Source organism: Ascaphus truei, chromosome 13, assembly GCF_040206685.1.
Source record: "Ascaphus truei isolate aAscTru1 chromosome 13, aAscTru1.hap1, whole genome shotgun sequence".
NCBI classification, from domain to species: Eukaryota; Metazoa; Chordata; class Amphibia; order Anura; family Ascaphidae; genus Ascaphus; species Ascaphus truei.
Window position 1 is genome coordinate 19,833,416 of NC_134495.1, and position 13,874 is coordinate 19,847,289.

The following is a 13,874-nucleotide window of genomic DNA, read 5'->3' on the forward strand; positions in this document are numbered from 1 at the left end:
CTGCTGCTCTCCCTTTCTGATCCTTATCTTATTTGTATCTTCATGTTATCTAATGGTTGATGTGGCTCTCTCGTACATGTTCCTTATAACATATTATTAGTGTGTGTGTGTACAGTATATAAAGTATATACAGTATATATACAGGTCTGATTCCTTTTTTTTTTCACATTGGTCCGCAGTGGAACTTCACCTTTTAAGGAGGGTTTGTTTTAACCCTTTGCTGCTCTGGCGACGTAGGGGGGTTAATCTGGAGTTGAAAACAGGAGGCTGAGTCATATCCTGCCGTGCGGGGCTTTATCCTGCTTACACATGACCTGTACAATAGGCCGGAGGAGACAGCGCTGACCTAATGCTTCCCCCCCCCCCCTTATCACAGACCACCCCATCCCACTGCCACGTGAGCTATACATTAAAGCCGCAGTCCCACTTAGGACCACAATGAACTGGTGGCTTTAATAGGTTAGGCTGCGGCCCCAGTGTTGACTGCTGCACGCGCGCGTTGTGGCGCGTGCACAGCTAAAAGCCGCGTCCTGTAGGGAGCGATGGGAGGTGCGGGGGGCGTTGCAATGATGGGGGTGTGCCCATTGGTCTACACCACCTGCGCTTCTATTTGGTCCAAACTATCTTCCCTGCCATTGGCTGCCGCACACCATGTGATCTCGTCGCCGCACGGAAGACACAATTCTTGTCTTCCCTGCTGGCTGACGCGCCATCGCGCTTCGTGCGTCACGACGACAGAGACCACTGGGGCCTGCCTGATAAGTGGTATCTGGTGTGCGGCGCATACACCGTCGTGACCACTGGGGACCCAGCCTTAGGCTCCGTTTCAGTATGCAGTGAAGCCGCCTTCCCCAGCCCTGGGGAGATTTAAACCCCACCCAAAGACATGCAGCTTAAAGGCAGCTACAGGCAGGCCTCGGTTATCCAGCAGGATCCGTTCTGGAAGTAGCGTTGGGTAGTGACACCGCTGTAAAGTGAGTCCCATGTTAATCAGTGGCGGTGAGCGTAGGATAACACATTCAGGCGTCGACCCGTAGGGTTGCATTGTAAAGCGTTGGATATGCCATTTGTTGTAAAGTGAAATGTTGGATAGCGAGGGCGACCTGTACTGAACACCCCCAGTTTAAATGAACTCTAAATGGTATGGTACTAGGGGGATATGCATTTCCACTACTTTTTATTTACACTCCCAGGGTACCACTACTTTTTATTTACACTCCCAGGGTACCACTACTTTTTATTTACACTCCCAGGGTACCACTACTTTTTATTTACACTCCCAGGGTACCACTACTTTTTAATTACACTCCCAGGGTACCACTACTTTTTATTTACACTCCCAGGGTACCACTACTTTTTATTTACACTCCCAGGGTACCACTACTTTTTAATTACACTCCCAGGGTACCACTACTTTTTAATTACACTCCCAGGGTACCACTACTTTTTATTTACACTCCCAGGGTACCACTACTTTTTATTTACACTCCCAGGGTACCACTACTTTTTATTTACACTCCCAGGGTACCACTACTTTTTATTTACACTCCCAGGGTACCACTACTTTTTATTTACACTCCCAGGGTACCACTACTTTTTAATGACACTCCCAGGGTACCACTACTTTTTATTTACACTCCCAGGGTACCACTACTTTTTAATGACACTCCCAGGGTACCACTACTTTTTATTTACACTCCCAGGGTACCACTACTTTTTATTTACACTCCCAGGGTACCACTACTTTTTAATGACACTCCCAGGGTACCACTACTTTTTATTTACACTCCCAGGGTACCACTACTTTTTATTTACACTCCCAGGGTACCACTACTTTTTAATGACACTCCCAGGGTACCACTACTTTTGTCTTTACGATGCCGCAACGTTTTATTTTAGAACGAAAATATTATACAGACCATTATTTTTTGTAGCCGTGTTACCATCGGGAAGTCCCCGTGCTGCTGCTTCTAGCAATCCCACTCTTGAAAAAGTCTGTAGTTGAATGGTGGCGATATCCGGGGAGGTTAAAATGGCCGCTGCCATTCACCTGGCACTGAGAAGTCAGAAGCAGGTCATAGAACTTCAACTATCGGGCTATGTCGGGACTTCTTGGGGGGGATGCTGCTTGAAATAGTTCCCAGATGTTTACCCACCTCCAGAAATCCAGCACAGTACCACTGCTCTTATTTCTAATGACTGATGGTATTTTGCAGGCATAGGGAGAGACTGCCCTGCAAAGCTTACAATCTGCTGCCCGAGGCACAGAGCGATGGTAACGTACCCCTTATGGTTATCCCACTTCAAAGGTTGTGGCATTGCCACCGAGCGTAACCCCTTCAGCCCCGGTGCAGCAATGCCCTGCTCGGGGTTAAACCCGCCGATAACCTCCCCCCACACAATGGAAACCGCGCGTCCCACTGCGGGGGGAGAATGCAGGCCCCCGAAAGGTCACTCCAGCGGAGCTGACTCAGCCGGACGAACAATGGACTCCGTTCCTCGTCACGGGGAGGGGGGGGTGGGGTGGGATTGGGAGACGGTGGCAGCCTCGAGGCTGGTTTCCAGCTGCTGACTGAAGTCACAGAGAGTGACACGGCGTCACGTCACCCAGAGTTACACTAAAGCGGCAATCCCACGTAGGCGGACAGCTTCAGGGGTCTCTGAACGGGGAAGTGTTTTCTACATCCTCATCTTCCTCCCCCCCCCCCCCATCTTTATCAGAGAGCCAGTAAAGATGTGGGGAGGGGGGACTCTGGCTGTACAAGCTCTTGCTGATCACACAGGGACATCTCACACAAGGGAGCAGCCAGAGGCAATCACCCCCTCCCAGGTCTCACTAACACACATTAAATATACACATAGGTGTCAGGTTTGGGGGAAACAGGTATCAATCACCCACATGTGAGAAGGGGCAGCTCAGTGAGTAAAGACACCGACTGGCACTGAGTGTGGAGCAGGGGAACCTGGTTCATTTCCCGGTGTCGGCTCCTTGAGACCTTGGGCGAGTCACTTTATCTCCCTGTGCCTCAGGCACCAACGTCATAGATTGTAAGCTCCACGGGGCAGGGCCCTGTGCCTGCAAAATGTCTCTGTAAAGTGCTACCTAAAACTAGCAGCGCTATACAAAAACAAACAATTAATTATTAGATGTGACCCCTTAATTATGTCACTGGAATGAGCTCACTTTGCTCCTAGGAGGGATTGCCCCTCGTTGTATTAGGGACAACGCGGAGCTTTCCTATGGAGAGCGGTCACATAACGTATGTCATTTCAGTAAACATTAAGGATTCTGCTTGAACCAAACTATAATAATACTAATTAATAATAATGATAATATTCCTGATGCAGACATGCCAGCTCTCCCTGATAATAATGATAATATTCCTGATGCAGACATGCCAGCTCTCCCTGATAATAATGATAATATTCCTGATGCAGACATGCCAGCTCTCCCTGATAATAATGATAATATTCCTGATGCAGACATGCCAGCTCTCCCTGATAATAATGATAATATTCCTGATGCAGACATGCCAGCTCTCCCTGATAATAATGATAATATTCCTGATGCAGACATGCCAGCTCTCCCTGATAATAATGATAATATTCCTGATGCAGACATGCCAGCTCTCCCTGATAATAATGATAATATTCCTGATGCAGACATGCCAGCTCTCCCTGATAATAATGATAATATTCCTGATGCAGACATGCCAGCTCTCCCTGATAATAATGATAATATTCCTGATGCAGACATGCCAGCTCTCCCTGATAATAATGATAATATTCCTGATGCAGACATGCCAGCTCTCCCTGATAATAATGATAATATTCCTGATGCAGACATGCCAGCTCTCCCTGATAATAATGATAATATTCCTGATGCAGACATGCCAGCTCTCCCTGATAATAATGATAATATTCCTGATGCAGACATGCCAGCTCTCCCTGATAATAATGATAATATTCCTGATGCAGACATACCAGCTCTCCCTGATAATAATGATAATATTCCTGATGCAGACATGCCAGCTCTCCCTGATAATAATGATAATATTCCTGATGCAGACATGCCAGCTCTCCCTGATAATAATGATAATATTCCTGATGCAGACATGCCAGCTCTCCCTGATAATAATGATAATATTCCTGATGCAGACATGCCAGCTCTCCCTGATAATAATGATAATATTCCTGATGCAGACATGCCAGCTCTCCCTGATAATAATGATAATATTCCTGATGCAGACATGCCAGCTCTCCCTGATTCCCTGCGTACTGTCTCACTGACAGTAATGAAAATGCCATTTTCCAGCCCAGAACTCCCCAAATCCTCCCCCCAGCCTCCTCATCCCACTGTACTTTGCTTTGTGCAAGTTGAACGTAGGAAGGGGGACAGACAGTGCCCGGCGTCAGCTGCTCCCTCCTCACACATCTCTCCCTCCTCACACATCTCTCCCTCCTCACACATCTCTCCCTCCTCACACATCTCTCCCTCTCCGAGCGTCGCAGCAAGACCCTGCTAGAGACCCCTCTTTGCTCCGTCCCGGCCGGGGGGAGGGGGAGGTTCGCTGAGCCGCGCGGGAACGCCTGTATGTATGTATACACCTTTGTACAAATGACATGTTCTTATTAATCCCATTGTAAATTCAATGAGAAGTTTTGTGGAGTGAGGAAATCTGGATGTCAAACTATTTTTCTCCCGGGATTCTTAAAGATGGCCGACATTGCGATATTTAAGAAAAAAAAAACAGTTTCCTAACTGTAACTTTGCTCCCTGTGTCCTCGGCGTTTCTTGGCAGTCACCGGCGGTGTGAAGTGTAGCCGGACAATCACAGGGCAGGAATACATGTTTTACTGCGGGTCCCGCCCTTGTTTACAGGTAATTAACGTTTATAAGGAGCGTATGATTCATACCGTAATATCAGCGCAACACTTCATGGTTTAGGGCAGGGGTTCTCAATGCCAAGCCTCCCCTCCCCCAAGAGGTCAGGGTTTCAGGACATCCCTGCTTCAGCACAAGTGGCTCAATCTTCGACCGATCCACTGATTGAGTCACCTGTGCTGAAGCAAGGATAGCCTTAAAACCTGACCTGTTGGGGGGGGGTCTTGAGGACTGGGGTTGAGGGTCCCTGGGTTAGAGAGCTGGAACACAGGATAAAAGCAGCAGGTTGTGGGAGTGAGATTAGAACAATAATTAAATACGTTATGCCATATATCAATGCAGCATATCTCTGTAAACCGGTGACCCCCATTTAAAAATGAACATGCTGCACTATATAACAATTCAGAGTATCTCTGAACATCGGTCTACAACGTTGTTATTATTTTGTTAAATAACTATTCAAAGGATTAGGCTCCTGTGCCCAAATACAGTACCACTGCTTTTTCTTTGACTAAATATACCGTCGGCTGTTTTATAGGGGCAGCCCCTCCTAGGGCCAAAGTGAGCTAATGGCAGTGGCATGTTAATTAGGATAAACTGTAGATAATTTGCGCCCTGTTTGTTTTAATCATACCAGTATTAGTATTTTTAAGTGTGTGTGTGAATATATATATCTTTATTTGTATAGCACCGCCCATGGATGCATTACAGCGGTAATACACAGGAACTAAAAATAAATTATATTAATGGGAATAAGCATGACAGACATAAGTTAGAAAAGGCGTCACTGCCCCGAAAACCTGATGACATAATTTCTAGACTTTTAATGTCTCCATAGTATCCATAGTATCCATCTATTTTGACGAGATCCGTATCTGATCTTTCCTTTTTGACCACACTGTTTGTAATATCTGTTTGTAATATCTGTTTGTAATTTTGTACCACAGTTTGTATCCGTTTTTAATTGTTTTATGCAAACTAAGGCCGCGCTTATAGTGACGGCGACGCGACCGTTGATATCACCCGTCGCCACTAGCGAAAGTTTTAATTTGGTTTTTAGCGACGTCGCTGGCGACAAGGCCAGTGATGTCACGAAGGAGGCGGGCAGCCCAATCTGATTGGTTTAGAGACAGTCACATGTGGCGACTGTCTCTAAAAAAATTAAATTTATCCGGCTTCAAAATTTTTGGTTGCTTTGTCGCGCTTACTATAAGCGCTTGCGACGGAGTCAATGTATTTGTTTCGGAGCGGCGTCGCCGTCGAAAGGCACTATAAGCGCAGCCTAATGAAGCTGTCATTAGCCAAAGAGAGAGAGAGAGGTAGAACAATAACCACTAGAAAAGACCAGAATTAGACATATCCAATGAAAATAGAAACGTATTCAGTTTTACGGAGGAAGGTAAAAAGAAATCCTCTTTACTTGGGAATAACATTTTACACGTTCAGAATAAATGTAATTTATACATGCATTAAGAAAAAAAATGGTCATTTCATGGTTTGACGTTTAAACCAGCGATTACCCCTGCATAAAAATGTGTGTGTTTTTACGTTGGCTTAGCTGGGAGGCCCTCCTGGAGAATGACCCTCCTGCAGAATGACCCTCCCGCAGAATGACCCTCCTGCAGAATGACCCTCCCGCAGAATGACCCTCCGGGAGAATGACCCTCCCGCAGAATGACCCTCCGGGAGAATGACCCTCCCGCAGAATGACCCTCCCGCAGAATGACCCTCCCGCAGAATGACCCTCCCGCAGAATGACCCTCCCGGAGAATGACCCTCCCGCAGAATGACCCTCCCGCAGAATGACCCTCCGGGAGAATGACCCTCCCGCAGAATGACCCTCTGGGAGAATGACCCTCCCGCAGAATGACCCTCCGGGAGAATGACCCTCCCGGAGAATGACTTTCCGGCAGAATGACCCTCCCGCAGAATGACCCTCCCGCAGAATGACCCTCCCGCAGAATGACCCTCCCGCAGAATGACCCTCTGGGAGAATGACCCTCCCGCAGAATGACCCTCCGGGAGAATGACCCTCCCGGAGAATGACTTTCCGGCAGAATGACCCTCCCGCAGAATGACCCTCCGGGAGAATGACCCTCCGGGAGAATGACCCTCCGGGAGAATGACCCTCCCGCAGAATGACCCTCCCGCAGAATGTCCCTCCCGCAAAATGTCCCTCCCGCAGAATGACCCTCCCGCAGAATGACTCTCCCGCAGAATGTCCCTCCCGCAGAATGACCCTCCCGGAGAATGACTTTCCGGCAGAATGACCCTCCCGCAGAATGACCCTCCCGGAGAATGACCCTCTCGGAGAATGACCCTCTCGGAGAATGACCCTCCCGCAGAATGTCCCTCCCGCAGAATGACCCTCCCGCAGAATGTCCCTCCCGCAGAATGTCCCTCCCGCAGAATGACCCTCCCGGAGAATGTCCCTCCCGCAGAATGACCCTCCCGCAGAATGTCCCTCCCGCAGAATGACCCTCCCGGAGAATAACCCTCTCGGAGAATGACCCTCCTGTACTAATCTGAACTTCTGGATCAATATACTGTAGATACAAATATAGGAGAAGTATATGTTTAAATGTAACATAGGTTGAACTCAATGGACATAGTTTCAACCTCATCTACCATGTAACCATGTAATCTCCTGGGGATCCTGGTTCAACTGGGATCCACTTTGAACCTGGGCTTTTCATGCTGGGCCATATCTTAGCGATGCCAAGTTGTGAGGCTCAACACGGCCCATTACTCAGTAAATATGACCCATTGGGTTTACCAAGTGGTGCTATACCGTTAGATGTCTTCCGGAACCAGAAAGTGTCTTATGCAATAACACCGCTTAGTCGATATGGGCCAATATTTCCGTTCTGAAAAAGAACGTTCTCCTGACTTATTGGTATCGGTCATGTTTTTGTCCCAGCTATGTCGGAAAACAGCATGCTGTTATTGAAACCTTGACTTCTATTCCCATGTCAAGTCCTGGGGGGACTCCATCATCGCTAATTAGGTCAGTCACCGGAGTCCTGATGCACTGCAGATTTCACTATCCAGTAACCCTCCTGCCATCTTTTGGGTTACCGTCCTACAAAACCCTGAGGCGTGGATATGTATCTAACTTACATACTGCCGTATCATTGCTACAGCAGCAGGTCATCTCCATACAACTTATGGAAGATAAGGATTAAGTCCTACTCAAGAAGACCAAATGGGTTAAACTTTCATGCTCTTGGATGACCTCAACACATTTTTTGGCTAATACAGAGTCTCCCAGTGACCTTCTCTTTTTTCCTGCAATTTAAATGGCTCTGTGATATTGATGGACATTACCGGCTGAAGAGTGACCTCATAACGCAGGCCGTTGACTGATTTACAGAAAAGTGAGGTCATGCTTCCTGAGGAAGGGGGCGAACGGTCCAAGAAAGCAGTGAGCAAACCGTATCACACTGAAGGAATAGTATTGATTTTGTGATGTGTGCTTCTTCAAAGAGAGTCTTCAGCATCACGAGCTACAGTTCCTGCTTTCTTCTTCTAGTCCGGCTGATTGTCTGGCCACGAAGATGCAGAGGGAGCAAGCAGTCTGTGGCGTTGTTGGAAGCCGGGTTGAGAACATCTACCTGATGACAGCTCTCCCTCTGGAGCCGAACAAATGCAATTGACCGTGGACCACCGGCCTGCCTCAGTGATGGGGGTGCAGGCGTATTTTACGGAGGATGTTGGATTATTGTTAGACGACCTGGAACCAGTGTAGGTGGGGGCCTGGACCGGGAATTTTCGAGGGTCGTGAAAGCTCGTGGAGGGTGGTGGGATAGATAAAGTATGGTAGAAACCATTACATACCTCATAGGTATCGGCAAGGCACAGGTTGGGATGCTTGAACAAGAGGTCTGGCGGGTGAAATGGTGAAGAGAAAACATAAGAAGATTCTTCTTTGAAAAGGTAGTAGATAGCCTGACCAGACTCCCATCAGAAGTGGGGGACACTGATACAACACAGGAATTTAACTCTTCTGATTCACTAACTCACTTTTCATATCTTGCGTAACTGTGTCATTGTGATGTTTCCTTGCTGTAAATGATAATATCGCTGGGAAGGAGACCGCGCCGTAATCATTACAGACCAAACGGTGCGGAGAGTGTAGTTTACGGTAGCGATTTATTTTGATGTTTTGGAAATCGGCACCATATCAATGTATGTAAGCAAGGAACTCTCGCCCTCTGTCTTTCAGTTTAAGCGACAGCTTTTTCATGGTGAAGGGAGCGGCAATTTTCCTGCAACAGGGCAACAGCTCCCAAGGGCAAAGAAGTCTTCTTCACCTCCACAAGAACGCAGGTAAAGTCCTCTCTGCAAGGTTAACCGAGCAGGGGTCATGCCCAGCGAGAGCGTGGCACACACGTGGGATCAGTCCAATGTCTTCCTAGTATTTTAACCATAATGTATGTGCTCAGAGGTAACAGGAGTTTCATGGTTGGAATGATTCAGCGTTGCTCATATTTAAGCCCCAAACGTAGCACCTGTGATACATTCTATGGAATGTAGAAAAGCCACGCGTGACATCGCACGCCACGGAAGTCTGGAATTGGCTGAGTAGGCTGAAATTGCCCGCAATCAAGGGGTGTGGGGGTCGGGAGTTTTGAGGTATGCAACATGATATATGAATATATATGATACTAGTTACGATGGAGACCTTCAATATACACACATACTAAAATCCTCCTATACTAGTGAATCGCTGTCAAGCTCATTCTGGTTACTGTCTCCTAAAGGAACCAGGTCGCTCATCCTCGCAGTTACTCACTTTCCATATGTTTTCCGGCTAACACTGCAGACTAGAAGCTGGAAACAGAGGACTATAGGACTGTGACTATAGGGTGTAGACGCATGAAGGGAGATGTGTGTGTATGTATATCACTTGTGAGCACATTCACATGTCTTAGACAGGTCTGCAACCCTGCCTTTCACCATTATCCCCAGCATACAGTGCTTCAACACAACTGAAATACAATACAAGTGGTTTGTTAATTGTAGGCAATTATACTTTTTGGAAAGGGGAAATAACCAATCGCTCACTTTTGTTTTTTGATTGAGCAGTTACAATGCAAGGGATTCTGGGAAATGACATGCAAATGAGCACACAGTGTCTGTCTGTGTGTGTATATGTGCTGTATATGTATAACGAGCAGCTGAATAGGATAACACAGAACAAGGTGGATGTTTGTGTCCATGTAATGACCACATCACGTGGACTCAGATGTTAGTGGCTTAAATGTCAAATATCTACATATAACGTACAAGATGTCCTGCCGTCCTGCCCTGTAAGACGTCCTCCTTCCTCGTGCCTCTGCAGTATGGGGGGCGGGGTAAGTGAGTGATCCTCACACAGACTTCTGCCTTTCTTCTGCTCCGTAGGAGAGCTTCCCCAGCACCTCCAGGTTATGATCAACCTGCTCCGCTGCGAAGATCGCATCAAACTGGTAAGGCCGGGGCTCCCGAAGCTGTAGGTGCGCGCGCAGCCTGTGGGGGCAATGCATGTCAGGTTTCCCAGGGCAGTACGGGTTTAACCCTGGCTGGACTAACGAAGACACCAGCTTTAGGTTAATGGGGTAAGCGGTACCTACCTCTTATGTGATAACAAGATCCACCAGACTCGGGGGGGGGGGGGGGGGGCGTTGTCACTCTGTCAGGAGTGGCCAACACCAGTCCTCAAGGGCCACAAGCGGGTAAGGTTTTCAGGATATCCCTGCTTCAGCACAGGTGGCTTAGCCTGAAGCAGAGATATCCAGAAAACCTGACCTGCCGGTGGCCCTTGAGGACTGGTGTTGGCCACGCCTGCTCGACGTGATACTCAGTAGAAAAGCGTGTTCTCCTTTGTGCATGTAAGTGTCTCTCTTAATAGGCAGGCGGCTATTAGGATGTGTGTTTATATACAAGAAGCAAAAAGGTAACCCGCGCGTGACCCTTTTCAGGCCGTGCGCTTAGAAAGCAGCTGGTCAGACCGCGTGCGGTACATGGTAGTCATTTACAGCAGCGGGCGGCAGGACACAGAGGAGAACATCTTGCTGGGGGTGGATTTCACCAGTAAAGAAAGGTGAGCCGCGGTTGTCTGTGTAACTATGCGTCAGCTCAGTGGTTCGCACAGTAACCACATATATACTTTGACTGGCCAATAAAGCCCAGTAGACTGATGCAGATCTGACTCCAAACCAAACAGTACAACAGATTGCCAGAGGTATATAATGCGTAGTGTTAAAGGTGCAATCCCCCAGAGCCGGGCCCCCCAAGAACAACCTTTTGTGAACAATCGAATAATCGAATTATCCGCTTTGTACTAATCTAACCGTGCTGAAGCCAACGATTTGGCTTCTGGTCCATGGTCGCCCCCAGTGTCCGCTCATTCCCGAACGTCAAGAATACATAGCCAGGGGGGTCACACAATGGCCACCGGGTCAGCCTTTGCGTGATCGGGAGAGGGCGTTACGGTCTGGCACTGGTGACCCTGGTTGCCATTTGTAGATTTCTGTCGTTTTTCTCAAACGACCCAAAATTCAAACTCTTGTGGCTCTGGAGCCAAAGGTTCCCCAGGGATCTGGGTCGCCCACAGTTCGGCGCTGAGGGGCCCGTGGTGGCGTAAGGCACAAAAAATGATGTGGTGGGGTGGGTGGGTTGTTGCATGAAGGTGTTCGAAGGCATAGCATGACTTTTCTATCGTAGCCTCAGATACATAACGCCTCTGCCTGTAACTGGGGTACAGTTGGGTTTGATCCTCTTGTGTTTGTCTGTCCCAGTAAGAGCTGCACTATCGGGATGGTGCTGCACATGTGGAGCGACACCACCATACGTCTGGACGGAGACGGGTAAGAATAATACCATCGACCACGGGATCAGTGACATTTACAAACAGTCATCAGGATAAACATTATTTTTTTGCCGTGAAATAATATTGTAATTGAATACTTATTTTAGGTTCTGCTGTTTTTATTGGAGCTTAAATAATTGTGACCATTGATAACGTGATGAGTACAGGCATACCCCGCTTTAAGTACACTCACTTTAAGTACACTCGCGAGTAAGTACATCTTGCTCAATAGGCAAACGGCAGCTCGCGCATGCGCCTGTCAGCACTTCCTGAACAGCAATACCTGCTCCCTACCTGTACCGAAGCTGTGCGCAAGCGGGGAGACTATAGAGCCTGTTACACACGTGTTATTTACATCGGTTATGCACGTATATGACGATTGCCGTACAGTACATGCATCAATAAGTGGGGAAAAGGTAGTGCTTCACTTTAAGTACATTTTCACTTTACATACATGCTCCGGTCCCATTGCGTACGTTAATGTGGGGTATGCCTGTATTATCTCAATAGGGACGTTCTGTAGAAAAAAATACTATCTGAGAGTACCCGGCGTTGCTCAGGAAGTCTAAGAAACCCCCAAATAATGAGATTTACAACTGGATAATTACATTTTGTAGTTTTCTTAATGAAAAAAACATTTGATGTATTTTTATTCTAATACTGTTGGGTAAACTATATTTTTGGTTTTCCCATCAGGCGCAAAAAACATATCCCTTTTATTTCCAGTTCCCACTCTGGAGCATCCAACATAACGTTGACCCAATGTGCAAAACATGGATTTTCTCATTTCAGTCCAGCTACTTACAATCCAGCCCAATTTGGTTCAAATCAGGGCAGTTTTGAAAGGTTCAGTCCGCCATCTTGATTCAAGATGGCGTTCCAATTGTATCCAAACGTAGACATAAACCTGCTCCTTGATGTCAGAAAGCCGCGTGCAAAATGGGGTTAGGATGTCTTAAGAGGCGTCCAGATGCCTAGCAAACAGACAGTTCCCCACAATATGTTTTAGATTGGACTGGCCCTAGTTCCCTTTGGTCCCGGGAGGGAGGCCCCTTTAAGAGCACGACATACTGTGGCTTTGTGGCCGCTGCGTGTAGGAGCCCACGGATAACCCCGCTGCAGATGGTCAGTGTGGGAGTGCACAAGGAACACACACAAAGCGCTGCTTGTTTGCGGCCTGGCAGTCACCGCCGCCTTGTTAACCCCCTTCCCTGAAAACAGAAAGAAGAAACAAAGTCCTAGATATCAGTGCTTCAGATCCATGAATAGCAATGTATGTAGCTGCTTGATATTCTAAACGTGCTTGGAGATGGACAATAAATTCATCAGTGAGTATCTGTAATTATTCCATAAATGAAAGTAGGCTCAGAATGAGGGGGTATATGTATAAAGTGCTGCGGTAGTTAAGCCAATACCTGTATACGAACAGTCCTGGCTTGTTCTCTTCCTATATGGATAACCAGCCCTAGAGCATTTAACATACGAATGTACAGTCTTCTACCCAAAGTCTGGTGGCTATGATGTGGGATAATAAAGATTTACTCGGTCTGACGCAGTCCGGTTGCAGTGCGCGCCTCACGCTAGCAGCGTCACGCAAAAGATCCAATTCGGTGAAAATAGCGGGGCGCAGCAAGCGAAAATTGGGGCTACAATTCAAAAACTAAATGTAAAAAACAACTGTAATCAGGTGACAACATGGAACAGACACTAACAGAAGACCCCAAGAGATAGGGTCAAAAAGCACCCCCCGAAATATGCACGCAATGCCCAGTACGTAGGATAGCTAAATATTCTTATTGGTGAATACTACTAAGTGGTACTGTATATAGTGGTCATAGGTGGATGACAACATGGAATATGCAGGTAAGTCACTAACGCGTTTCGCGCGTTCGGCGCTTTATCAAAGAGTGCTAAAGCGCCGAACGCGTTAGACTTACCTGCATATTCCATGTTGTCACCTGATTCATTGAAGTTGTTTTTACATTTAGTTTTTGAATTGTAGCCCCAATTTTTGCTTGCTGTGCCCCGCTTGTTTTGCTGAATTGGATCTTTTGCATGACCCCTTCCCTGCTTTTGCGTGACCCCTTCCCTGCTTTTGTGTGACCTTTTCCCTGCTTTTGCGTGACCCCTTCCCTG

At 47.3% G+C, this 13,874-nt stretch overlaps 2 protein-coding genes across 3 annotated transcripts in view; one reads left to right on the forward strand and one right to left on the reverse strand.

The window, feature by feature from the left end:
- DAO (D-amino acid oxidase) overlaps window positions 1–2,228 on the reverse strand; it is a 44,167-nt gene extending 41,939 nt beyond the window's left edge. Inside the window, exon 1 of the mRNA XM_075568799.1 lies at window positions 1,920–2,228. The gene's annotated coding sequence lies outside the window, so the exon portion shown is untranslated. The remainder of the gene's footprint in view (window positions 1–1,919) is intronic.
- SSH1 (slingshot protein phosphatase 1) overlaps window positions 1–13,874 on the forward strand; it is a 46,196-nt gene that overhangs the window by 10,356 nt on the left and 21,966 nt on the right. Inside the window, exons 1-5 of one of the 2 annotated variants that reach the window (XM_075568796.1) lie at window positions 8,088–8,629; window positions 9,111–9,214; window positions 10,292–10,356; window positions 10,849–10,970; window positions 11,668–11,736. In XM_075568796.1, the coding sequence (XP_075424911.1) occupies window positions 8,532–8,629; window positions 9,111–9,214; window positions 10,292–10,356; window positions 10,849–10,970; window positions 11,668–11,736 (458 nt within the window). In that variant the 5' untranslated portion in view covers window positions 8,088–8,531. Of the gene's footprint in view, window positions 1–8,087; window positions 8,630–9,110; window positions 9,215–10,291; window positions 10,357–10,848; window positions 10,971–11,667; window positions 11,737–13,874 lie in introns of those variants that run through there. The other variant, XM_075568795.1, reaches the window with a different exon arrangement.